The following is a 26,316-nucleotide window of genomic DNA, read 5'->3' on the forward strand; positions in this document are numbered from 1 at the left end:
CCCAATGGATCTGCCTTCAGGCCCCCCCTCCCCCCTCCTCCTCGCCAGCATCAGTTCCCGGTGCTGGTACTTATGGCACCCTTCCCCCAGATAAACGACACCCTGCTATTGGGATCACCTAATGTCTCCCACCTTCATGCACCCCCCTCCCCCATTATGCTGCCCACTTGCAGGCCCCGTCCCCTTGGCAGTGTCTACCTGGCACTTCCCCTTGGCACCGCCGGGTTTACATTGCCAGGGGGTAAGTGCCACAGCTGGCATGGCCCTTGCCATGTCCCCAACCACCTGGGGGTTGGTTCCAATGTCCTCACAGCTCCATGGTGAGGTCATCACATCTGGCATCCAGTGGTGGAGAACTGTAGTGATTCCCGCTGGCTTGGGGGGGGGGGGAATACTGGGAGGCAGAAGAATTCGGCCTCCGACTGTCCCTGCATATTTAAATTGCAAGTTAAATATATTAACTTGGTTCATGCCCAGCGAGGCCGTGAACCAGATTACATCTGCTGCAGCGGGTCAGGAGCATTGGGCTCTGTTTGGCAACCGACACGAATCCCATTTTGAGGTGGTCCCACTAATCTAGCGACACAGTGGGATTTGCGCTGGGCGCAGTGCAGTCGGTGAATTGGCCCCACAGCGCTCGATGAGAGCCCCAGGTTCAGAGTGTTTCAAGTAAAGCCATTTGCTTACTAGGACCACCATGGAACAAGCAGTCAGGCTTCTCAAGATGGGTTTCCCTGCCTGCACCAGTTGGGTGGTCGGCAGCAGGCAATACACTTCTGCAAGGGTCCCTCTCATTGTTGTGGCTCGCTATAAAAGGACCCTCAAATGGGGTGTATGCATTGACAATGGTGAGACTCTGGAGCAAGAGGAAGTGAGAGGGGCGGCTGCAGAATACCGAGGTTCTTCAGCTGTACCAGGGAGTTTGCCAGGCATTAGGCTCTTAGGCCTCATCAGGATGCTATGCATCTCCGGATTCATTTTATTCAGGGACATTTCAACTGAACCTCTGACCCAGGCTGAGCAGGATGGTACAGAACTCACTGAGTGCCTTGTGCGAACACTTAAAATGAAGACGCATCCCGGAATACGTAAACCCCTACTGCTAGTGGAGGACACACATCTGCCTGGAGGCTTCGCCATCGAGAAACCCCTGATTTATTTCACCACCTCATAACTCTTGTCCTACTATCAATAAAAGGAGTCGCACACATGTGGTTTCAACAATATATATTAGCCTTCATTGTCATAAGTAGGCTTAAATTAACACTGCAATGAAGTTACTGTGAAATTCCCCTCATCGCCACATTCCGGCGCCTGTTCGGGTACACGGAGGGAGAATTCGAAATGTCCTGATTACCTAACAGCGCATCTATTGGGACTTGTGGGAGGAAACCGGAGCATCCAGATGAAACCCACGCAGACACAGGGAGAACATGCAGACTCCGCACAGACAGTGACCCAAGCCGGGAATCGAACCTGGGATCCTGGTGCTGTGAAGCAACAGTGCTAACCACTGTGCTACTGTGCTGGCCTATTAAGCATCATTATTTATATTGCTCTCCAAAAGGAAAATTGTGCACAGGACAGGAAGATGTTAATAGAAAGAAGAGACCCAGTGATCCATACCTCCTTCATATATCCAAGTCCAAACCACCAATATAGGTGGATACAAAGAGAAAGAAAGTGGAACTGGTGTTAATCTCTGTGGTATACCATTTATAACCCTTACTAATAAAAACAACATTCATCACCTTAATTTTTTCATTCCTATGAACCAACATTTTATCCAAACTGTTGCATTTCCACTTCGATAGTGCAGATGAACTGTCGCGAGTGACTTGATGGGAAGTTTATTGAATGCCTTCGGAAAACGCCTTTTTGCTGCATGTGCTGCTATATCAAAGCTTCAATCCTCTATATTACATTTATCCTGAACCCACAAACCTATGACATAGAAGGCAGAAAACTACCAACTGAGACAAGGGATACCATTCAGCAACCCCGTTGTACCGGGGATGGATCCTGGCCCAACAGGGGAATCACACGAGGGCCCTAATTTGGGCTCCACACCTGACTTGGTGACACAATGAGCCATTGAATCTAGCGAGAGGCCTCTCACGGGATTTGCAATGCTCGTGTCATGTGAGAGTACCTTTAAGAAATGGGTGTTTAAAAAATGTACCTTTAAGAAATGGGTGTTTTTAAGAAATGGGTGTTTATCAGTGATGTCAGAGTGTGGGTGGAGCTGGGCTGTCTGTCAGCTTTTTACTTTTGTTTTAGGCTGTTTGCTGCAGGTTGTGTTTTAGTTTCGTTTTCAGAGCTGGATAGCTGCAGTCACAGCCAGAAGGGGTATTAGTCTCTCTCTCTGTAATCTAAAGTCTGTGATTTAAAACTAATAACTGCTCTCAGTAGTGACTTTAACCTGATGTGCTTCTGTTTAAAGTTTTTTTTTTAACGTCTTATGGATGTTAAAAGGACAGCTTAAGGATTACTTAGTGTTGTAGTCTTTGGGGGTTATATTTGAATTAATGGTTGCTAAGATGTTCAGTGTATGTTTTAAAAAGGCTAACTTGAGTTCATAGAATAAACATTGTTTTGCTTTAAAAAATACTTTTCCATTTCTGCTGTACCACACCTGTAGAGTGAGCCGTGTGCTCCCCATACCACAATCTATAAAAAGTTGTGGGTCAGGTGAACTCCATGATACACTTTGGGGTTCTCTAAACCCTGGCCCATAACACTCGAAACATCTAGTGAGATTCTGTTGAATCTCGCTGGGCAAGATCCAGATTAGTATATTTAAGTGAGCCATTCGGCTCATTTAAATATGTCTGTACGTACTCTCCCGGGGCCTGGGAACTATCAGCCGTGTCTGGGAGACGTCACCAGGGTGCCTTTTAGCACCGGTTTCCACAAACGTGGACCAGGCGTAATGGCACCAGGTGGTGGTGGGGTCTCCCAGGACAATGGAGACCCCTGGGTAGTTGGGCTCTAGGCACGGTGGTACCCTGGCATCTAGGCACCTTGACACTGCCAGCCTGACACAACCAAGGTGCCATGGGAGCACTGCCAAGGTGCAGGGTACTGCCAGGCTGCCAGCTTGGCGGTGCAAGGTTGTCCAAGCCAGGGGTCGGTCCAAGTGTGCCTTATCCACAAGAGGTGGTGTGAGACGGACTCGAGACCTCCATAAGAGGTATGTTGGGTGTAGTGAGGGAGTCCAGAGGCCGTGGTGGGGTCACTGAGGGACGCCCCGATTCGCGAGTACTCTTCCTGCACTGGCGAGCTGAACTGTGCAGTAAATAATCTAAATGTGGCCTCAGTGGGGCATTCCCTTCCCCAAAAAATGGCAAAGTGAATAGCGGGGTCTTTCTCAGTTCTGTAGGTGTCATGAAACGCCCCACTAAACTTTCCCGAAACGGAACTCTGTTTTTGACCCATTAAATTGCGCCCAACCTTTCAAGCTCATATGATGCAGTCACACGGACTCAAAACATTAACTCTGTTTCTCTCCCCGCAGATGCTGCCAGACCTGTTGAATTTTTCCAGCATTATCTGTTTTTAATTATTTTGTCATCATGTACATTTTTCTCAAAACAAATATTTGTAAAGCATTTCGAGCACCGTTTGACTTCTCTTCAGTTTCTTCTTTGCGTTATATTGCTGACATTTGGTACTATTAGTTTCTTGTCTTCCTGATTTCAGATTCTAATAGAGTTGGAAACCGCCCTGTTGGATGACGAACCTCACTGGTACAAACTCCAGACGCACGACGTTTCATCAATGCCTCTTCCTCAACCTTCACCATATCTGCCACGCAGACATCCACATGGTGAAAGCCCAACAAGAAGGTTACAAAGTATGTTCAAAGATATTAGGTCATTTTTCTTTTCGTTCCCTGAAAAACAAGTTAGAATTAATATTGTTTGGGTGTGATTTAACTCCTCAATGGATGACATTGAAATGGCATCCAGTAAGAAATATGGTGCAGAGCCGGAATACTATATCCTAATTGAGACTTTATTTTTCTGCTATGCTTTCAATTCACTCCTACCACTAATGTGTTGGTCAGCAATAAACATGCCTGACCCTGCCAGAGAAGGAGCCATTTGCCTCCTGACAGGGGTAACATTGGAATAGCATAAAGGAGAAGTACTTTTCAATCATTGATGAATGGCACCACAGAATGATGGACTGTCTTGCTTCACCGACTAAGAGATTGAGTCCAAGAGGTTTACCACAAGAATGAAAAAAAGTTAGGAAGGTTAACTCCTGAATTCTGGTGCACCTCCAAATGGCTGGTTAAGGGAAGAATTGGTGGTATCATGGGAGTCAGTTACCAGTTTACCCTCATCTTATCTTTCTCAGCTGTGGCACATTCATCACCATGCGTTAGCACAAAAGTATGCAACCACTGTCAGAGATGCTTGCTCTTCTATGCTGTAGGAATTTACATTCGTTTTCTCCCTGCAAAATTAGGATATCTTGAATAAAATCATGGCTATCTTTTCATGTTGTTGAAGAGTGTCAAGCACCACATTTGGTAGCCCTGCAGATAACAAAACAAGAAATACATTCTGCTTACAGTTAATATGCTTATAATGAACATTACAGCATGTTTAATCAATTATTCAGCAAGGATCTAATATAGGTTAAAAAATAACACATTGATCTCTTCCTGCTCAAGCCTAAAAGGATTAGATCAGCAAAGTTGAGAAACTGGAATATTCTGATTTAATTAGTGCAATCCATAAGCATAATTGTAACAAAACCCATTGGAGAATGAAAACAAACTCCATTGATTGAAGTCAGTGTTCAGCGTGATCATTTCTTGAGTTAAGTCTTACACAAATGTTGCCATGGTAGCAAAAGGTTCAACTGCTTGCTCTCTAAGCCCCTTTTCTCACTCCTGCACAAAACATGCTGTAGTGATTATTATAACTATTAGTAGATAGAACGGATAGAAACTGTAGCCAGTTATGGTAGTTATGAGAGATTTTGCTTTTGATTGGTTCAGCGAGCTTTATTTCTATATAAATACTGCTCTATTGGCAAGGCAGGTTGCCTAATGCTAATAATCTATCTACTAATGACTTATTTGCCAAAATGTCTTATCAGCATTGATTATAACTTTGAAGAAACTAGGCATATTAACTGTTCATTTCCATTATGTTGCTAGAATATGTGTTTTTTGCTACATATTTGTTTCATTCGTATCCCATTCTGACATTTATTTTCCAGATACAGGTCCATGTGCATTAAATTCAGGTAAATTACTGGCATGAATCAATGGATTAAAGAGATAAAACACTTGATGTGTTCATCAACACTTGAGAGTGACTGTTACAGAGTGCTATGGTTGTGCATGTAGAAACATTCTAAGATGCTAGATCAGCTCTCCTTCCTACCCAAGCTTCAATTCCCAACTCAACCCTGAATGAATTACTTTGCTGCTGATGTTAATGTTACTTCTAATGTATTTTTTGTGCAATATATAAATGAGTGCTCCATCAATCATGCCTTTACTATTTTGATGTGCCGAGAGTGAGTTTTTCGCAGTTGCTAAATAGGTCGTGAAGATTTATTTTTAAAGCTTAATAAAACTCTAATAGATCAGCACTATTTTTTGACCAAGAAAGAATACGTTTAACTCAATGGGCATTGATGTTTGGTGTTATTTCTCATTTTCCCTGTCTTGCAGAGATAAACAAAATTATCAAATTATATGCAGGTCTATTTTAATAGATATTTTTAAATACTGGATATCTACCGAAAGTGGTAACCAGCTGACCAAAGAATCAGTGATAGAAATATGAGCTAATTATAGTTCAGCCACTGCTAAGCTGACTAAAATCAGCTAATTTAGCATAGATCAGGAAGTGAAGCTCAGAGGCTCACAGTATGACTCAGTACTGTACTGGTTGTTGCAGTTACCAATTGGGCCTTTGAGATCCGAAAATCAATTTTCCTAATTTTTCAAATGAAGTTTCCTTTAGAGGGATTAGACAGAAAATCAAAATGCTGCTCTTCATACCCTGTGAAAAAGATTATAATTCTCTATAGTTCTTGAGTCTTTTTGATATTAAAATGGATGAACTGGGGAAATTAAGCAGCTGGAATAGTTTTACCTGACTTAATTGAATATATAATGGCAAAAGTAAATGTGAAACAGATTCCGTTGCAGTAATGTATTGATTCAATATAACAGAAAATACTGGACAATCTCAGCAGGTCTGACAGCATCTGTGCAGAGAGGTGGGAGCTAACTGTCAAAGCTTTGACAAAGAGCCATCCAGACTCGAAACGTTAGCTCCATTCTTGCTCCACAGATGCTGTCAGACCTGCTAAGATTGTCCAATATTTTCTGATTTTGTTTCCGATTCCAGCATCCACAGTAATTTGCTTTTATACTGATTCAATATATATACGATAGGAGCTAAATTTGAGAAAATGCTTCTGTCATGTTTAGATCATCGGATAGATGGGTTATTGGGAAATTATCAAAGCTCCTAAAGTAGCAAAGATGTAAGCAGAACATAGAGTCAAACATGCTGTGGTTTGCTTAAACGTATTGATCTACATATTTAGTTCTTATTGAACACCATGTTTACTATGGAACAATAATTTCTAAAATAAGAAAGTGAATTATTTAACAATTGCACATCTGCAAAACTTGATTTCTCGCTCACTATTAAATAAAAGAAGAAAGATATGGGGGCCTTTATTTCTACAATATGTCATTCCAAGGGCTGACCATGAAGGCGATAAATAATAAGTGTAACAAGAAGTGTACGTTCACCATTGAGCTTAAATTTTGACCACAAAACTAGAGGAAATTAGATCAAAATTAACAAGCTTCATACAGAGAAGAACTTTTCCCAAGCCCATGGAGTGGATGATTTGTGAAATATATTCTCAGCAAAAACAGTTAATGCCATGTCAATTACCTTCTGTAAAAAGGTGATGGATACCTATCCACTAAGAAACGAGATTAAAGTTTTTAAGTACATAAAGGTTAAAATTTCCAGATTCGCTATTGGTGTGGTGGTTTGTGTGCTGTTTGCCTGTCAGGGTTGAATAGTGTAAACATATATATCTGAAAGTATTCTGGAGATTTTCTGATTGCTTTTGGAGATCAGTGAGTATTTATGAAAATTGACGATTGAATAGTTGGGCAGAATCCATAATAGCACATATTGTACAATGCATGTCTGCGAAATAACTGGATGGATCTTTCTCATTCTGTGCATTGTTCTGTGCCTATTGTATGTTGCTTGTCTGAATTACAATTGTGATTTGAAGAAACTGATATTTTATATTTAAAATGGCTTCAGGAACATGACATTTTGGAATCAAAGAATCCTTTAGGGCTAGTGGGGCTGCATGGTGGAATAGTGGTTGCACTGCTGCTTCGCAGCGCCAGGGACCCGAGTTCAATTCCAGGAGTTCTCAGATTCTCCCCCTGTCTGCGTGGGTTTCCTCCGGGTGCTCCGGTTTCCTCACACAGTCCAAAGATGTGCAGGTTAGGTGGATTGGCCAAGATAAATTGCCCCTTAGTGTCCAAAAGGTTCGGTGTGGGGTTACTGGGTTATAGGAATGGGGGAAATGCTCTTTCGGAGAGTCGGTGCAGACTCAATGGGCCGAAGGTCCTCCTTCTGCACTGTAAAGGATTCTATACTTCTAGTTTTCCTGGATTAACTATGTATTGTGGCCATATAACGAGTAGCTAGCTCCTTTAAGGGACATTCCCTGAGGGAGGAGACATCCAACCCACAAGGCCCATCAGGATCAGAGTTTCACTGGGACGAGTTGGGACTTGGCCCGGTGGTTGGACCTTAAGCTGCGTATGTAACCACCGTTATAAGCATTCTGTAAATAGTTGTTTTTAGCTGTCATGAAACGTTGTGTTTTATAAGTTAATTAGTGGAGCCATCTCTTGAAGTTATCTTTGGCGATGAAGTAACGACCAGTGACTCAGGCTGCAAGAATTTGTGGAAAAATGTCAGATTGCAAAGAGTTGCAGAACAAGTCCAGATAAGTCCAGCCTGCAAGGAAAAATATAGTCAAAATTCCTCTTTTCGGGAAACTAGACTCATTCAACCCTGATGCAGAAGATTGGGTACAGTATGAGAAAGGCTTAACATTATTTTCCCATGCAAATGAAATAGAGGGAGAAGAGAAGCAGAGAGTAACTTTGTTCACAACCTGTGAGGCACAGACATACAGCCTTATTCGAAGCTTAAAGTCCCAGATTCCCACAATACCAAAACATTTGCAATGATTGTACAGTTCTCAAAGGGCATTACCTCCCCAAGCCCCCAGTAATTTTACAGCGTTACAAGTTTAATTCAACCGGGAGAACTCTAGGAGAAGCCATTGGAGCTTTTGTGGTGAGGCTCAAGAAGATTGCACAGCATTGTGATTTTGGGACTGCATTAAATGAGATGCTATGAGGTCGTTTAGTATGTGCCATCAATGATGAAACCATACAAAAGAAACTTTTGACAGAATTAGACATAGATTTTAAAAAGGTACTGGATATTGCTTTAGCCATGGAGAGCATGGAGAATGGCGTCCAAGAGTTTTTTAAAACTCTGAATAGCGCAGTCCACCAGTTAGGGCAAGAAACTGCAATCAGCAATAGCGCCAGGAGTGAAGGTGCTGGTCCAAGCAAGGAAATGTATGTGGGAGCTGGAAGAGCCAGAAGGTATAGAAGATTAACTCCAGAGCCTAGGGTGGACGTAGAGTGCACAGTGTTGCAGATGTGGAGAAAGCCACCCCCCACCCAGACATATGCAAATTTAGGGAAGCAGAATGCATCAGGTGATGAAAAAAAAGGACACTACGGACATAAGCAGAGACTGTCTACCACTAGTAAATTGGACAGTACAGAACCAGTTTATCATATGGAAAATAATCCTGAAATGGAGTGGAAAGTTATGTTTTGTCAATAATGTAAAAGTGGGATAAGTGGCATCGATCACAGTGGAGTTATTGGTAAAGGGAAGGGTGTTACAGATGGAATTGGACACTGGGGCCTCAGCCATCATGATGGGGGATCAGACCTACCAGTACTTTCACGAAGGAGTCCACCCACTGAAGCTGAAGGACACTGGGACCAGGCTGATGACATATGCAAGCAAAGCGATAAATATAATTGGTACAACAATAACGCCAGTGAGCTACCAACAGTAATCCGCTCGGCTGCCTTTAGTCATGGTAGCTGGTCAGGGGCCGAGTTTAATGGGGTGTGACTGTTTCCAGAAGATCAAATTTAATTGGCTAGGGATTTTCAGCATCGAAGAAGGGCCGGCGCATCATCAGCAAGTACTAAATTGTTTTCCGTGAAGAACTGGGAAAAATAAAAGGAGTTAAGGCAAACTTCATGTGAACCCGGAAGCCACCAGAAGAATTTTCAGGGCTAGACCTATGCCAAATGTGTTATTGGAGAAGGTCAAAACAGAGTTGACAGACCTAGGCATCATTCACCCAGTGCGATTTGCAGAATGGGCAGAATCCAATGTGCCAGTAGTGAAACTGGATAAAACCATTCGCACCTGCGGGGATTGCAAGCAGACAGTGTTGATGGGGGAGGGGGATGGGGAGGAGTCTGGTGAGGTGGGTTCTGGCCGTGAATTGTGCCAATGGGTGAGGAAGGGTGGCCCTCGGATAGACTTTGGGGTAAACTCCCTCGATGAGTTACCCCCTTGGCCCACAGTGAGGTCCACTGCGTCAGGTCCATGTTTGTCATGACCAGTAGTGATTATCGCCCACGTGATTCCCGGCCCAGAGGACCGGAGAATCACGCGGACCTAGAGAATATGATGCCCAGCCCGCTACGTGCTGGCGCGGGGTGTGGACTCCAATCCCGATGCCAGCGGGGGACGTAGCATCGGAAAGGGTGTCCGGTGCCAATCCCGTTTTCTGCACAACCACTGGAATCTCCGCCTCATCGGTAACTGCTATCGGCAGCGCAAAGAGGAGAATTAAGCCCTGAGTAATTGATGGACCAGTGTACATTTGTTCATTATTATTCTCTTGGCAGTTGTGTAATTGAATTATTCCAAAGTGTAAAAAGGGACTTGAAGAGAGAGTGTTGTAGTAGCTAGCCCCTTTAAGGGGCGTTCTCGGAGGGAGGGGTCACGTGACCCGCTAGTCCAATCAGGGAAGGAACATAGAACATAGAAAATACAGCACAGAACAGCCCCTTCGGCCCACGATGTTGTGCCGAACCTTTGTCTTAGATTAATCATAGATTATCATTGAATTTACAGTGCAAATTCGGCCCTTTGAGTCTGCACCGGCTCTTGGAAAGAGCACCCTACCCAAACTCAACACCTCCACCCAACACCAAGGGCAATTTTGGACACTAAGGGCAATTTATCATGGCCAATCCACGATAAGTGTTGGGATTCAGTGGGACGTGAAGTTGAACCTGAGAGCTGAATCTGGGAAGATGGGTTTAAAGCTTGACAGTAGCATGAGTGGAAGACGAAGAGATCAAAGATTGATGAAGCAAGCACAGAAATGTAGCTGCGATGTTGTGGGGAAACAACTATGGATGAACAGGGAAATCAAGTATGGGGCTTTTAAACTGAAGATTTGGGATTAGACAATGAATGCAATTTTGAGTGGGTGGATACTGTTGATTATCAGAGCGAAAGGTCGGAGTAGGATGCTTACCTTCAGTTGATGGTGGTTCTTGAGACGGCCATCTTAAGCTTTCAAGGTGAATTATGGTGCCAAAATAAGCTAGATTTCCAAAGGGGCAACCATTACATCAAACTGCAATTTATTGCCCACGTCAGCCACAGCACAAATCCTACAATGGCCGCTGAATATTGCGAGAGACTGGAGACAGAATTTGTGCTGGTGAGATGTCAGTTCGGGATTCTACTCAATCCCCCTTCCAATGATGGGGGTCAGGTTCACGTCCAGGAAGGGAGGAAGCCTGACTAGCATATATTAGCATGCAGTAGAATGCCATTAGCGGGCTTGACACCCTTGCGTCCGCCCTCAAAGTATCTTCCCACCCACACAGCGTGATGTCACACCGGCGCGAATCACTACTAATTTTCAAAAACAGTGCCAGGGTGGCATTGCAAAGGGCGTCTCCTCTGTGCAGCTAGTTTTCAGTCTGAAACTGAGGCTGACAAATTTTCGGAAGGTTCCACCCAATATCTCTCAGTGAGTAAGGAAGAGCTGTGGCATTTATTCTGAATTTGAAGCTGATGGGCCAAAAACAAAGATCAGGGCCGGCATTCTCCCCTACCTGGCGGGGCGGGGGAATCCGGCGTAATGGAGTGGCGGGAACCACTCCGGCGCGCTCCGCCCCAAAAGGTGCATTCCGCACCTTTAGGGGCCAAGCCCTCACCTTGAGGGGCTAGGCCCGCGCCGGAGTGATGTCCGCCCCGCCAGTTGGCGGGAAAGGCCTTTGGCACCACGCCAGCCGGCGCCGAAAGCACTTTGCTGGGCGACGCTTGCGCGTGAGTGTCAGCGGCCGCTCATGGCATCCCCGCGCATGCGCAGTGGAGGAGGTCTCTTCCGCCTCCGCCATAGTGGAGACCATGGCGAAGGCGGAAGAAAAAGAGTGCCCCCACGGCACAGGCCCGCCCGCGGATCGGTGGGCCCTGATCGCGGGTCATGCCACCGTGGGGGCACCCCCCAGGGCCAGATCGCCCCGCGACCCCCCAGGACCCCGGAGCCAGCCCGTGCCATCTGCACCCGCCAGTAAGGTAGGTGGTTCAATCCACGCCGGATGGCGAGGGTTGACAGCGGCGGGACTTCGGCCCATCGCGGGCCGGAGAATCGCCGGGGGGGAGCCCGCCGACAGGCGCGGCGCGATTCCCGCCCCCGCCGATTCTCTGGTAGCAGAGAATTCGGGACACGTGCGGGCGAGATTCACGCCAGCCCCCAGCGATTCTCCGACCCGGCGGGGGGGGGGGCGGAGAATCGCGCCTCTTGTGCTGGGCTCTCCGCTTTCGGGATTCCCGTTACGCAGGCAGCGCATCCATGTCTGGGGATTTCTCGACGGATTGGGGCTGCCCACAATGGGAAACCCCATTGGCCGGCTGGCGGCAAGGTGAATCCCGCTCCTTATTTTGCAAAAGCAGCCTGACTATGACAGGTGCCACCTAACAACTGTTCTGACAGCCGGGGAAATCTGTGAAATGTTTCCTCCTGAACTGCTACTTGAGTAGAAAATCTGAACATTCATTCTGACTTCCATTTACATTGTTGTATGTTGTTCAGGCACAATGACTTTAAAACCTAATATAACCTGCCTGCTTACCACTGGGTGGGGACTAATGGCAATCCCACAATCCTTTGGGAGCATGAGCTTCCCCAATGAGGGGGGCGGAGAAATCATTAGCAGATTCCCTGCATCAATAAAGCTGGCCAGTTTGGAACCAGCTAGAGAGGAGTGAGCAGCAAGGGAGTTGCTGCTGCTGTTGTGTATATATATATTATTGTAAATAAATGTTATTTCTTTCTATCCTTCAACTCGTGCTGGATTCTTCGTGGCACTCAAAAAAAAAAACCCCATGCATAAAATTCCACTGCAATGCTGTTCACGCACAGTGGAAGAATAGAACTAGTGCCCATTTTTGAAGGATATGGAGGGATGGCGGGATCAGGGTATTGAACTTGATCAGTCATGATTATGAATGGCGGAGCAGGCTCGAAGGGCCGAATGGCCTCCTCCTGCTTTTATTTTCTATGAATGACTCGATGTATAAATGTAGTGATAGAAAAGTATTGCTGAAACTGAAACAAAGAATCTGTAAGATGGCTGTGAGACCAGCCTTGCCCTGTAGTGCAGGAAGCCCAGCAACCTCAAGAAGAGAGGAACAAGGATTGGAGACGAATGAGGTGGAGATACTGGGCTGGATGTGTGAAGTGATGAGAGACGGAAATGTCAGCAACCAGTGCATCGGATGGTCAGTGAATATTGTGGGAGCATTGAAAGAGGTAGCTGAGAAGAGTTTGAAATGGCTTGGCCATCTGTTGCCGAGAAAGAGGAAATGTAGTGGGATTGCCAGGAAGGTGAAAAAGGGCTAAGACCAAATGGAAAGATGGGGGGTTCAAATGTTAGAGTAAGAGTGGCTCATTTCCCTTCATCGTGGCCCACAAGCAAACATACAATTAACTTATTGTACTTTGCAGCTTGGCCATCTTTTGGGCAACAATCTCCTTTCCAGCACATTTGACCAATTGGGGAATCTGAAACTGTTCAGGCATCAGAGACCTACCCATTTGGAGAAGGGCCTAATTTCCTACCTCTGGGTGTCTAGCACCTGAAAAAAAGCAGGCTAACATCACGATACTTAAGGAAGGCAACGGGATCAGTTGGGATAAGCACACTGCAACAACTTTGATTTGATTTTGATTTGATTTGATTTATTGTCACATGTACCGCAGTACAGTGAAAAGTATTTTGCTGCGGCTGAGGAACGTACATAGTACGTACATAGTAGACACAAAAATAATCAACAGGGAACATTGGCAAATGTTTAACAGCTCCATCCACTCCCGTCCTCATCCATACAGCACCCCCCCAGTTAGGTTTCTGTCAGGTGGAAGGGCTTAATAACAGAGGCTCCACCTAAACTATTTATAATTCACCTCAGGGAAAGTTCTTCACTAATAATCCCTTACCTCCAAAAGTAATCAAACAAACTCCAGAATAATTGATCCCAAAATTCCCAACCTTCAACCCCAACTATACGAACCCATATCAAAATGCAATATTTTTCTCACATAACACTTCTTGTTCTAATTATTCCATTCCTAGAATTTGCTAGCTGGATGATGGCTCACCACTCTTTCGGTGAAGAAATGTCTCCTTAGATCTGTCCGAAATGGTTTACCCTGAATCCTCAGGCTGTCACCCCTGGTTCTGGACACACCTATCATTGGTAACATCTTACCTGCATCTACCCTGTCTAGTCCCGTTAAAATTTTATAAGTCTCTATGAGATCCCCCCCCCCTCATTCTTCTGAACTCCAGCGAGAACAATCCCAACCTAGTCAATCTCTCATATGACAGTTCCGCCATCCCTGGAATCCCTCGAGAGCAAGAACATCCTTCCTCAGAGAAGGAGACCAAAACTGCACACAATACTCCAGGTGTGGCCTCACCAAGGCCCTGTATAATTGCAGCAACACATCCCTGCTTCTATACTCAAAACTTCTCGCAATGAAGGCCAACATACCATTAGCCTTCTTTACCGCCTGCTGCTGACCTTCATTGCTTACCTTCAGCGACTGGTGCACAAGGACACCCAGGTCCCACTGCACGCTCCCCTCTCTCAATTTACAACCATTCAGGTAGTAATCTGCCTTCCTGTTTTTGCTTCCAAAGTGAATAACCTCACACTTATCCAAATTATACTGCATTTGCCATTGATTTGCCCACTCGCCCAACCTGTCCAAATCACTAATATATATTGTGAATAGCTGGGGTCCGAGCACCAATTCCTGTGTTACCGCACTAGTTACTGCCTGCCAATTTGAAAAGGACCCATTAAACAAGTTTTGTCAGGAGGATGGATAGTTGGGTCAAGGCGTGATTGGAGGGGGTGGTGTGTATAAAGTCTGGGGTTATATCATTAATCACTGCATTACATCAGAGACAAAACAGTGTAGCCGTTCCAGGGTAAGTATGTGGGTAAGCAGCATGTATCAAACCCAAGTCAAGTCGGCAGACACGGCAAGCAGTGTAAGAGACATTTGTGCAGCGCAGACAATCCTATTGGATGTTTAAACTTCCCAGGCGATTACAGCGCCTGTGTGTGCATCCAGACTTCCTCAGGGTCCCGACATATAAGAATACTGTAAATTCAGTGCATCACGGCTCCTGATACCAGAAGATCATTATGTATGCTTTCATGATGAGTAACTGATTAATAGATAAATTGTAGGATATATTCTTATGCAGAGCACAGTGAATGTAGGGTTGGTGGATTTGTCCAGTAAAGAAATCTGCAGATTTTTCATTCAGCAAGAAATGGAGAAGTGTTGATTTGCCGCCAAGCCTAGGGAAGATTAAAAATGTGACAATGAGTCTTCTTCAAAAGCCTGGTGGGCCAGATGAACAAAATTATCCTTATTTATTCCTATCTTCTGGAAGTATAACATGTGCAGACTTTGTGCCAATGTTCCAAATGCCCTTTCTTACTGTTCCCACAATCATTAGTTCCTTGTTCTGCCATTTGAAGTTTTAAAAAAATGAATGATTTCAGAAGAGGTACTTTTTCTGAAATTATCCCACATGGGGAAATTGAACAATTTGTTGCTGGTTTTTGTTCAGTTCAGATTTTGGATCATTCATGAACCACCTCCTGGACTTTTGTGAGATCACAAGAGGTTTTAGACCCAAATGAAATTGAATTTACAGGTCCACTGCCAGTCTACAGAGGCCAGAGATAAGCACACTGGCTCCTGAATCTGGGGTTGGCGGGCGGAGGGGTGGCGGGGGAGGATTTTCTGCTCCCATTTCTGGGGGATGGATGGTTGTCCCAAAACAGCTTAGAGACTCTTGGATTTTCCCGATTGATTGTCCCCGCCCGCATCAATGACTTAACAGAATCCCAATTTTAAAAGCTGTATCCCCATTTGCATCTGTTTACCTGTGCATATCAGGACTATATGTTTTTTAAAAAATATTTCTTTATTCTCCTCCTTTTTCGCATTTTCTCCCAAATTTACACCCACCAACAATAAACAATAATCAGGAATAAACAATAATCAGTAACAAATATGTCAATCCCCATATCAATAACACCGATCCCATCCTCCCACCAAACCCAAAACATTCGCCCACATGTTCACACAAACAACTGACAAAAAGGAATCAGGAATCACCCATGGCCACCATTAACACCCATCGCGCCCCCCCCCCCCCCCCAACCCCCCCCCCCCCCCCCACCACCCCCCCAACTAAAGTTCGATGTTATCCAGTTCTTGAAAGTACACAATGAATAATGCCCATGAATTGTGGAACCCCTCCATCCTTCCCCTCAGTTCAAGCTTAAGTTAAACTGTCCATTCACTTTTACGCGAATCACAAGTCTCCCACGACGTTCTCCAGGTGATCAGAACCTGCTGGAGGTGCACAGGTGAGTACAGCCCCCAGGGGGAGAAAGGGTCATGTCCAGGCACTGCGGGTGTTCCATGGGGGAGGGGGGGGGGGGCGGGGGGTAGAGAGAGAGATCCATGCGGGAGGCACCGTTCTCACCCCACCCTGCCAGCATGACATTGCAGGACCCACCCTTTCATTTGTTTTTTGACAAAGCATTTAAAAATCCGGCGGAAATGCTGGCAGGCTGCCTACCCTCTGCTTTTCCCACCTGAAATGGCACTTTGCCAAAAAATTGCAAAATTCCGTCCTGATTCTACCCCGAAATTTCTCCAGATTTGTGACGGGCAAGCAACGCTTTCTTCTTTCCAAGCCTCTCTACAAATATTTGAATCAACAGTATAATTTGCAAATATCACAATTTGGGGAAGAAAGACAATTAAAAACAATCACCTTTCTGAATTTGGGGCCCTTTACAAATTGGGCAGAATGATTTCCAATATATCTAGTTAGTATGAGCATGTTCTTGCATATAGTACATGAGAATCTGATATTTCAGCTTCACTTGTATTCCAGTTTGGTAAGTACAGTCACTTATTCATGAATAAACCTGTTTTCTAGCCCTGAGAATCAAATCCCTTTCCCAGTAAACCTAGCTTTACTTTGTGTGTATGAGACAAAAATAATCACTGGAAGCCCTTCTGTGAAAACATAACAGTCATTTGCAACACGTTATTTTTGTTTTAATTTTAGGATCTCAACGCATCAGCGACAGTGAAGTCTCCGATTACGATTGCGATGATGGGATTGGGGTTGTTTCTTCAGGTACGGAAGCTAAACAAAGGCACTCCCCTCCATTCGCCACCCCCGTTTACAAATTCCACAGTACTTCAATCAAAAGTAAAGATACTTAATCAGTTTCACCGCTTTCTGTAGAGCTCAAAGGCAGAGCAAATGAGCAGTTAAGAGTCAAAGATGTTATAGCTTTATGGGCTGGGTTCTCCGGTCCCCCACCAGCTGCGTGTTTCACAGGCGGTGCGATGATTGTCTACTCCCGCTGCTTGTCAATGGGATTTATCGGGCGGGAGTCTCCGCCCCGCCGCTCCACATTCCTAACTCGACCCGCCGGCGGGATTCTCCGTTACGCCAGCCGGTCAATGGGATTTCCCATTATGGGGCAGTCCCACGCAGTTGGGAAACCCCCGGGCGCCAGCAAAACGGAGAAACCCACCAGCGGAGAATACCACGCCCCATTGCAGCCACCCCATGCCCCTGGGAAACCCACGGGTGGGGGGCACGCTGCCGGCGAGAACAGAGATTCTCAACAGCCGGAGAATTCCGGCCTTTATCCCAGATCTAATTGTTTTCAAGCTGGGCGGGATTCTCCGAGCCGAAATCGCGTTCGGCACCGGGGCGGAGTACGGGCGTTCGCGCGGGAATCGTGGCTGCCGCTGCTGAAGCGATTCTCCGGTCCCTGGAGAATCGCCACGCATTGCACGCGCACGGTCTACGCGACACGGGTAGGGGGCCATTGACAGATTCTCCGAGTGCAGCTGGTCGGGTTCCCAACGGCATGGTTCTAACCACCTATCAGCCGTTGGGAACCTTGGGTGGCGGCTGCGGGGTGGGGGGGATCCTTCACAGGGGGGCGGGGGGGGGCCTCTCAGACGGCCAGGAAAGCGATCGGGTGGCACCGATCCGCGGCCACGCGCGATTTCGGGGGAACCTACTTCGTTCATCATAGTCTGCGGTGTGAGTCCACCATGTCGCACAGGACGGCCGCCACTGTGCGCATGCACGGACCTCCGATCGGAAGTGCAGAGACCCGTATCCGCAGCCAGACCTGCGAGGAGCACTCCGGGGCCTTGCTCGCCCCCTACAGGTAGGAGAATCACTCTGGACTTTCTTAAGGAAAGTCCAGAGCGAAACGCCAGCGATTTGACGCTGGCGTGGGGACATCGCCCCATTTTTGGAGAATCCAGCCCATGATTTCTTGAAAGCCAAGGAAAAGTTAACTCGTATCAGTCGATAACTATAAATCTTGTGCTTGGGCAACGATGGAGGGGACGTGTGGTTATGCTTGCAATATAATTCCATATTTCCTAGCTTACTCCACAAAGAAAGTTAGACTTAACAGTCATATTTTTTTTGAATTGAGAAATGTCGATGTCGTGTCAAGTGAATTTTATAGAATATTTTCTTTGAAAGCATAGTTATTCAATATGTATTTAAGGTTAATGGCTATCTTGTAACAAAGTGATGGGGATCTAGTTTGCCATTATAAATCTAATTTGTTTTTGATGGTCACACAAAATAGGCAATAGCAAATCAACAGTCCTTTGACTTCAACAGTAAAGGGGACTGGAAAAAGTTGCTAATTCACAATCGCTCAAAACAAATTTCTACACCGCTGTGCTTTACTGTTGTATGAGAAGAAACATAAAATATTCTAAACTGCTCGTTTCCTCACGTTTCTCACCACAGATTATAGACACAACGGGAGAGATATCCAGAGTTCAACATTATCAGTTCCAGAGCAAGTAATGTCATCAAACCATTGTTCACAATCAGGCTCATCACTTCGTGGGGACAATATGGGCAGGACCCGTTCCCGATCCCCCAGTGTTCCTCCTTCTCAAAGGTAGGGTTAAGCATGGATCTAGGATACTGCAGGGAAGGAACAGCATGTGAAAGGGTGAGATTAAGATCATAAGATATTAAACTTATTTGTTCACATACATTCTGATTTGGGCAACTAACTTGAGGAGATGTTGCTTGAAAGATATCTTGAGCACAAAACCCAAGCAGAGATGTACAACCTATTCACATTGATGCTGAATATGTGAGAGAGAAAAAGGAAACCAGTGCTGGTGAGTACTAAATGAACTGTTGGAGCATGTTTTCATCAGCAACCAATATCACGCTTAAATGACCCTCCATGTTTATACCAAGAACAAACCTTTTTGATCCAAAAATTGACATGGGATATCATTGGCAAACTTCAGGATACTGCTTCTCCCATTTGTGAGCTGTAATTCTAACAGCCCCCTCAGGGTAAGACGGTAGGTATGGGGTTCATACAACTTGGTTCCAAGACGTCGCTCCATACCTGCTGCCTACCAACCCTGCTGCAGTTTTACCAATGACTGGTCAGGTGGCCTGTTCGCCCATGGGCCAGTTAATGGCCTACTCCACTGCCACTGGGATTCTACACCCTGCAGGGGAAGGTGGCGCCAAGTGTCCACACTGCCAGGTAAAACCTGGCAGACTGGTGGTAGGGAAAAAGGAGGGGTGCCTCCTTGCCAGGCCCTTTTGCCCATCAGAACTCCCCAAAGGGTTCCCTCTACGCCTCCGCCCTGATGATCCCACCCTCCCACCACCACTCTTGCCAGGTCTGTTAGCCTGGCCCCGCCAAAGACTCACATTGAAGCCTGGACACTTTACTCTCCTTTCCATTGGGCACTGTATGCGATCTCAGCAGTGCACACCGCTCCCCAATGGAGAAAGCTCATCTTAAGCCAATTAACAGCCCAATGGCCATTAAGTCCAGCAAAGTGAGCCATCCAAGTGGAGGCAGACCGGCCTCGACTTTAACCTCGAGTGTAGAATTCTGCCCATGCTGTGTCCGGCAGTGCAGTCACTGTCTGTCTCCTATGTGCAGAAGTCCAAACTATTGTTTGCTGAATTGAATCTGTTAATTAAGGGATTAGGCTCTGGAAAAACCACTGATTGTTTTGTTGGCACCTAGTATTCAATATTCATTAAAGAAGTTTATGGGTGCAGCTATTAGTAAGATGCTTAATAGTTAGAAAGAGGAAGGCTCGCAGCCTGATATTTGCATCCCTCAGAGTTGCAGCTTTTGTGAGTTTCCATTCATTTAATCGTCTACAATATAGGGAGAGAATTGTAATCTGCTACATTTTTGTTTTCACTGATGTGTGCTATGTATGATAACTTTAATTGCAGATGCTGAGTCCAGCAGCCCAGTTACGTTTCTCCATACCCTATTTCTTTTTTTTTTACTAACATACAAAGTCATGTGCATTTGTATTAAGTTTATGTTTGAACTAGTAAAACAGAGAATGGTCCCAACCGGGACCAAAAATGGCCACCGAGTGATCCACAAAAGGTCCAGCCTCCTTTTCTGCACATGTCCATTTTCATGTGGGTGAGGGGGGGTCCAGGTGCCGGTACCTACCCGCTCCTATTAAAGAGGCAATTGACAGCAATGTGGGCGTATTGTATGTGGCAAGCTTTTTTAAAATTTTCATGGAGGCAGCCAAACCTTAGCAACTATCGGGTATTACAGCAGGTGGATGGAGGAATGAACCGGGCATTGGAGGTGGAAAGAGTTTAAAATGGAAGTAAAATGGTTTCCCCCCCATTACTGTTCATCATTAACTGCTGTTGCAATGAGTTGCAACCGTGTTCATTAAGGTGAGTCATGACAGGGTTGTGACTGGAAGCGGTAACTACCTATTTAACAAAATTGTCACTTCTGCCAACAGGCAAGTTGTCAAGTAAAATCTCAACATTGTAAATGTAGAAAATCCTTCAATTTAATTTTTCAAAGTTTGTGAAGTGGGAAAAATAATGTAGTATATTTTACAGTATTGACAGCGAAGCCTAGTATGTTAACAAGTCCAAACATTTAAGCTCTTCCCATTGCTTTTGTGTATTCGGTCTAGACGTCTGTTGAGATAGCAGTTCTGAAGTCTTGTTTGTTTATTCAGATAATTTTATTGGTTCTTGGCTGGAATACAAATGCCAAGTTGTTTTGCAAGTGCTTGGCTCAATTTACATAGCTGGTTTGATGAGTCAATTTGATGATTGTTTACTCCGGGAGTTTAATGGGCTTTTTTTTACAGCTTCCAACTATTACAATAGGGATTGTGAATTTTGTTCATAAAGTGAATAATTGGTGAGTAGTGAGCAGAGCGGGAGGGTAGGGTGAAGGAGGGGGCGTTGTTCAAACTGGTCAGAAGGGGCAGCTTTTAAGAGATGAGCCATTAATTGCACCCGAAGAACTGACACGAGGGTTTTTGGGAATGCAGACAGGCTATTTAACATGCTTGCTCCGGAATTGTGTCTGCCACCATTCCTGCCTTGGGCCTGCTGCTTCTAGTGGCAGGCCCTTCTCCAGGCCACTTAGCTGCTTGATCCCCTGAAAATCCCACCTCTCTGCAGTCTCAAGACCAGTCTGCTGAGATCATTCTGGGATCGAGGGAACTTTGAAAATTCATAACCAATGCTTCTCTGTAGCTATCTCCTTTAGAATCCTGGGATACTGTCTATCAGGTTCTGGAGATTTGTAAGCTTTAAGTTTGTTGAATTTCTCTAATAGTTTTTCTCCACTGATACTAATGGTTATGGACCAGATTTTCATGTAAGAAGCAGGGAGGTTGAGTTGGAAAAAGGGGCCGAAACACCATGGTGCTTCAGGAAGGGGATGGTGGTTGTGGTGGTGGTGCGGGGGGTAAATGGGATGGATTCAAGCCTGCTGCCTCTGGGGGAAGTTCAGAGGTGGCCATCCAGATGTGCGAGTGCAAGGTGGGATGGTTAGAAGACCTGCTTTGGTTCTCTGGGATTTTGGCTCAGTTGCATTCAAAGCTGTTTGGGCCCATAAGCCCTCATCCCTTGACTTTCCCCCTCCCGCACACAACCCTCATGACACCTCCACGCCTCGCAAACGTCCCATGCCTTCTCCATGCATCCTCATATCCCCAATGGTCTTTCTACACCTCTCATATCCCTCATGCCTCCACATTTCCCCATGTTCCCTTATATCCTCCATGCTACCTCATTCCCTAGTGCTCTTTCCATTACCCCGTCATGTTTCCCATGCCCCTTCATTCTCCCTCATATCCCCAAGACCTCCAATATGCCCATACCTCCATGTATCTTCCATAGCTACTTACCCATTATCCACTGTGGTAATATCCAAGGAGCCATGTCTGGAAATAAGGACAAAAAACAAATAAACTTCTAATAAGCTAATAGAGCTCTCATTGAAACACATTTCAATTGAAAAAAACTCTCATAAAATCCATTTGAAAAACATGGAAATTCCCTCAAGTAGTCAATCTGTTGTAAAAACGAATAAACCTCTATTTCCTTTGCCACATCAAAGACAGCCAATCCTTTAATAATCTCTTTACACTGTCAAGAAAAATTGGAACACAGTACCCTTCTGAAATAAGTGGACATGGACTTTCTGAAACTCAGTCAAACATTCATAATGTACTCCGATAGGAAATCCTTGGGAAATCTAAATAATGGAGATTCCTGAAGTTTCAAAAAACGGGTGGCTTTTTTCCCCCCGAAACCACAACAGATTTCCTGCAAATCGGTGTACTTCAGCAGTAGGTATCCTTTTTTTCTACTCTGGCTGAAAGCTGCAGAATGTTTGTTCACCAATTTTAACGAGCTGATATTTAAATTATTTCAGATCGGGACACTTAAATAGACCTTAAATCCACGCTTCACCAGTTTCAATGCCTCCTCCATAAAATCATGGTTCAACACTGCAGATTAAGAACATTGCAGCAATGGGAATTTGTACTGAGCAGTCAAACCAAATGGTCCTGCTGAGTTCAAGCTTCCCACCCGTGTCATTCTCCCCCCTTCCCGCTTCTGGCAAAAATGGCATCTGTTGGAACTGGAGTTGGGACTTAGCATTCGGTCCCGCCCACTATTTTTAAAAGTCTCCCAAGTCTCAGTGAAAATCTGAACGTCTGAGTTAAGAATGCTCCATCATTGAGTGTATATTTTAAGGCTGAGATCGTCAGATTTTGGGTCTCTAAGAGAATCAAGGGATAATGGGAGAGGGCAAATGGAATTGAGGAAGCTAATCAGCCATGACTGGATTGAATGGTGGAGTAAGCACGAGGGGCCACATGGCCTATTCCTATTCCTACTTCTTATGTTCTTATAGTTTTAATCTTATTAGACAGCTATGTTTGCAAACTGAAGGTATACACTTCCTGCCTAAACTCCCAATAGAACTTTAATATCCTTACTAATTCTTGACAGTGCCAATTCAACAAAATTAATTCCAAAAATTAATTTGTACACCCATGTTGTGATGTTTAGATAATATTTATTTTCATCTGAGTATGCAGAGGTTTCTTTTCCCATGTGAACTGAGGCCTCAAATTTTGTGCAGATGGAAAGGCTCTCCACCTTTGTGAAAATGGTGCTGGGTGCCTGAATCTGAATTCCCTTTGCAATTTTTGCACAGGGTGGGAACTTGGGGGAAAATAGGGGTCAGTCAAACTTTGAACGTCCATTGTTCACGAGAGCAGCTGCTCATGTTAAAGTACAGCTTCCTTCAGTCTGTTCTGTTTTTTGCAAAGAGGGAGGGCACGATTTAGCGGAAATGAAATAGAGTCCCATGTCAGGCACATTCATTTTTGGGCCTCGGCGAGGAACACCACGCCAAGGCCGGACTTAGTCCCATTTTCTGAAACGAGCTCCATTCGCCAATGCAGGATGAAATCGGTCTTTGAATCTGAATTCCCTTTGCAATTTGGGCAGGATCCAGATTGTGATGTCTTGCAAAATCGTGTTCGATCTCGTGAGGTGTAACAAGGCCATTAAATCTCACGAGGGGTCTCTCGCAAGTTTTAATGGCCTCGTTGCACCCTGAGCCAAGAGTGCTGAGGTCGGTAGATCGCGACCATAAATATGATTTGTACACATTAGACCTAGGAGAAAGACTTACTGAGCTCTTTGGAGAGGGACGGTACCCTTTTGGATATGGTCGCGGGGCACCTCTGAGAGAGGTCATGTGCCTTTTGAGAGAGGTCAAAAATTCTTTGGGATCGTTAAAAGTAGATATGATTGTGAATAAAGAGTAAATAAATTTGTTGGAACTGTCAAGGTCATTGGAACTGTCAAGGAAACTAAGAGAGCTGTCCAGGAGTGCTGTCAAATGAGTCATTATTTAAAGCTTCCACCCTTTAAATATTTGAATAAACTGCAGTGTTGAAAAGTATCAGTACTTGTTATTTCACCATGCTTGGTGACATAAGGCTGAAGGTTACCATTACAAGATTAGTGCTGCAGGTCTGGTTTCACAACCTATCATAGTGGGATGCCTGTGAGTTCATAGTTCGATTGACAGCTCTAAATGTTTATAAAGTCTTTGAAGTGATACTATGCATACAATTTTCAGAATGGAGAGCTGTGACTAGTGGTGTTCCACAGGGATCAGTGCTGGGATCTTTGCAGTTTGTAGTATATATAAATGATTTGGAAGAAAATGAACTGGTCTGATTAATAAGTTTGTGGACGACACAAAGGTTGGTGGAATTCCGTATAGTATGAGGACTCTCAAGGATACAGCAGGATATAGATCGGTTGGAGACTTGGGTAGAGAGATGGCAGGTGGAGGTTTATCGGACAAATATGAGGTAATGCGTTTTGGACGGTCTAATACAGGTGGGAAATATACAGTAAATGGCAGAACCCTTGAGAGTATTGACAGACAGTGGGACGTGTGTACAGGTCCACAAGTCACTGAAAGTGGCAATGTAGGTGGAGAAGGTAGTCAAGATGGATTACGGCATGCTTGCCTTCATCGGCCGGGCATTGAGTATAGAAATTGGCAAGTCATGCTGCAGCGTATAGAACCTTAGTTAGGTCACACTTGGAATATAGTGTTCAATTCTGGGCGGCACACTACCAGAAGGATGTGGAGGCTTTGCAGAGGGTACAGAAGAGGTTTACCAGGATGTTGCCTGGTATGGAGGGCATTAGCTATGAGGAGAGATTGGACAAACTCGGTTTGTTCTCACTGGAGCGACGGAGGTTAAGGGGCGACCTGATATTAGTCTACAAAATTCTGAGGGGCAAAGACAGAGAGAGTGGATAGTCAAAAGCTTTTTTTCTCCAGAGTGGAAGAGTCAATTACTAGGGGACATAGGATTAAGGTGCGAGGGGCAACGTTTAGAGGAGATGTGGGAGGGAAGTTTTTTATACAGAGGATAGTGGGTGCCTGGAACTCACTGCCAGAGGAGGTAGTGTAAGCGGATACGATAGTGACGTTTAAGGGGCGTCTTGACAAATATATGAATAGGATGGGAATAGAGGGCTGCGTACCCCGGAAGTGTAGAAGATTTTAGGTTAGACGGGCATCATGGTCGGCGCAGGCTTGGAGGGCCAAAGGCCTGTTCCTGTGCTGTACTTTTCTTTGTTCTTTAAATACTTGCTCTTATAAGAGTTTGAAAGGAGTTAAGTGTAGTGAACATGTTTTTATCAAGGAGAGTCTTTTTTGAGTAGTGAATTTAATAGACATTTGTGAACTTTCTTTAATCTGGTCATGGTCCTGAGGTCAGCCCATGGTGGACACTGGGTGAGTTGACATTGAGGGTGCACTGAAATCGTAATTGGATAAAACCCTAATGTCAGTAAGGTACATCTACTGATTTCAGTTTGATAAAAATATGCAATATTAAACAAGTAAAATATGTGAAATCCGTGACAAGACAGTTGAGGTGAAATTGGTCTTCAGCTATCATGTAAAACAGATGACAGTGAATCGGCAGCCTGTTTTACATGCCACCTTGTTTTGTAATGTCATATCTCGTGTTCGAAGTAGTAACGTCAACATTTTTGTGTCACTGACCAAGACGGAGATCCAGCTGGTGCCGTAGATGCTTAAAAAAACTGCTCCAATGGCTGACTTGTGTTTTGCAGAAGCTCAGAGCTGGGCCCTCGAAGCAGCCGCTGTTCTCAACAGTACAACACCATCAGCCGAATGGACAGACATAGAATGCAGGATGATCATTATTCTCCAGAGAGGGAGAGGTAATTAGAAATTATTGATTGTTTTCTTTTCCAGGAAAGCGTGTGATATTTTTTAATATGCAACCAACTCAAAATGAGCTTGGACTGCTATAAGCTAGCGTGGGCAACCTATGCTCAGTGCTTTGTTGCTTTGAGTATTCAATATTATTGGAAGCTTACAAGTGGATGGGTATGTTTTGGTCCTGTATACTGCCTTCAGCAATAATCTGAATTTAAAAAATAGAATCGGAAATGTTTGTGTTACCACAGGTCTTTTCTTAATTAACACCATTCTGGGTGGACTATTCTTCTGAATAAATTGCAATATTGCTAACATTTATCCTAAATGCAGTCACAACCCTCAAAAATGTTGAACAGCAACATTTTTAAAATCGGCTTGAATATGGCAGTGACAAAAAGTTTGATCCTCCAGATTACTTGAGTTTAAA

At 44.9% G+C, this 26,316-nt stretch overlaps 1 protein-coding gene across 30 annotated transcripts in view; it reads left to right on the forward strand.

The window, feature by feature from the left end:
• rims2a (regulating synaptic membrane exocytosis 2a) overlaps window positions 1-26,316 on the forward strand; it is a 1,580,193-nt gene that overhangs the window by 898,925 nt on the left and 654,952 nt on the right. For 20 of the 30 annotated variants that reach the window (XM_072467178.1, XM_072467182.1, XM_072467181.1 and 17 more), the window contains 5 exons: window positions 3,703-3,856; window positions 5,239-5,265; window positions 16,832-16,903; window positions 18,563-18,719; window positions 25,778-25,888. In XM_072467178.1, coding sequence (XP_072323279.1) covers window positions 3,703-3,856; window positions 5,239-5,265; window positions 16,832-16,903; window positions 18,563-18,719; window positions 25,778-25,888 — 521 coding nt within the window. The remainder of the gene's footprint in view (window positions 1-3,702; window positions 3,857-5,238; window positions 5,266-16,831; window positions 16,904-18,562; window positions 18,720-25,777; window positions 25,889-26,316) is intronic. The other 10 variants (XM_072467180.1, XM_072467208.1, XM_072467196.1 and 7 more) reach the window with 1 other exon arrangement.

Source organism: Scyliorhinus torazame, chromosome 11 (assembly GCF_047496885.1).
Source record: "Scyliorhinus torazame isolate Kashiwa2021f chromosome 11, sScyTor2.1, whole genome shotgun sequence".
NCBI classification, from domain to species: domain Eukaryota; kingdom Metazoa; phylum Chordata; class Chondrichthyes; order Carcharhiniformes; family Scyliorhinidae; genus Scyliorhinus; species Scyliorhinus torazame.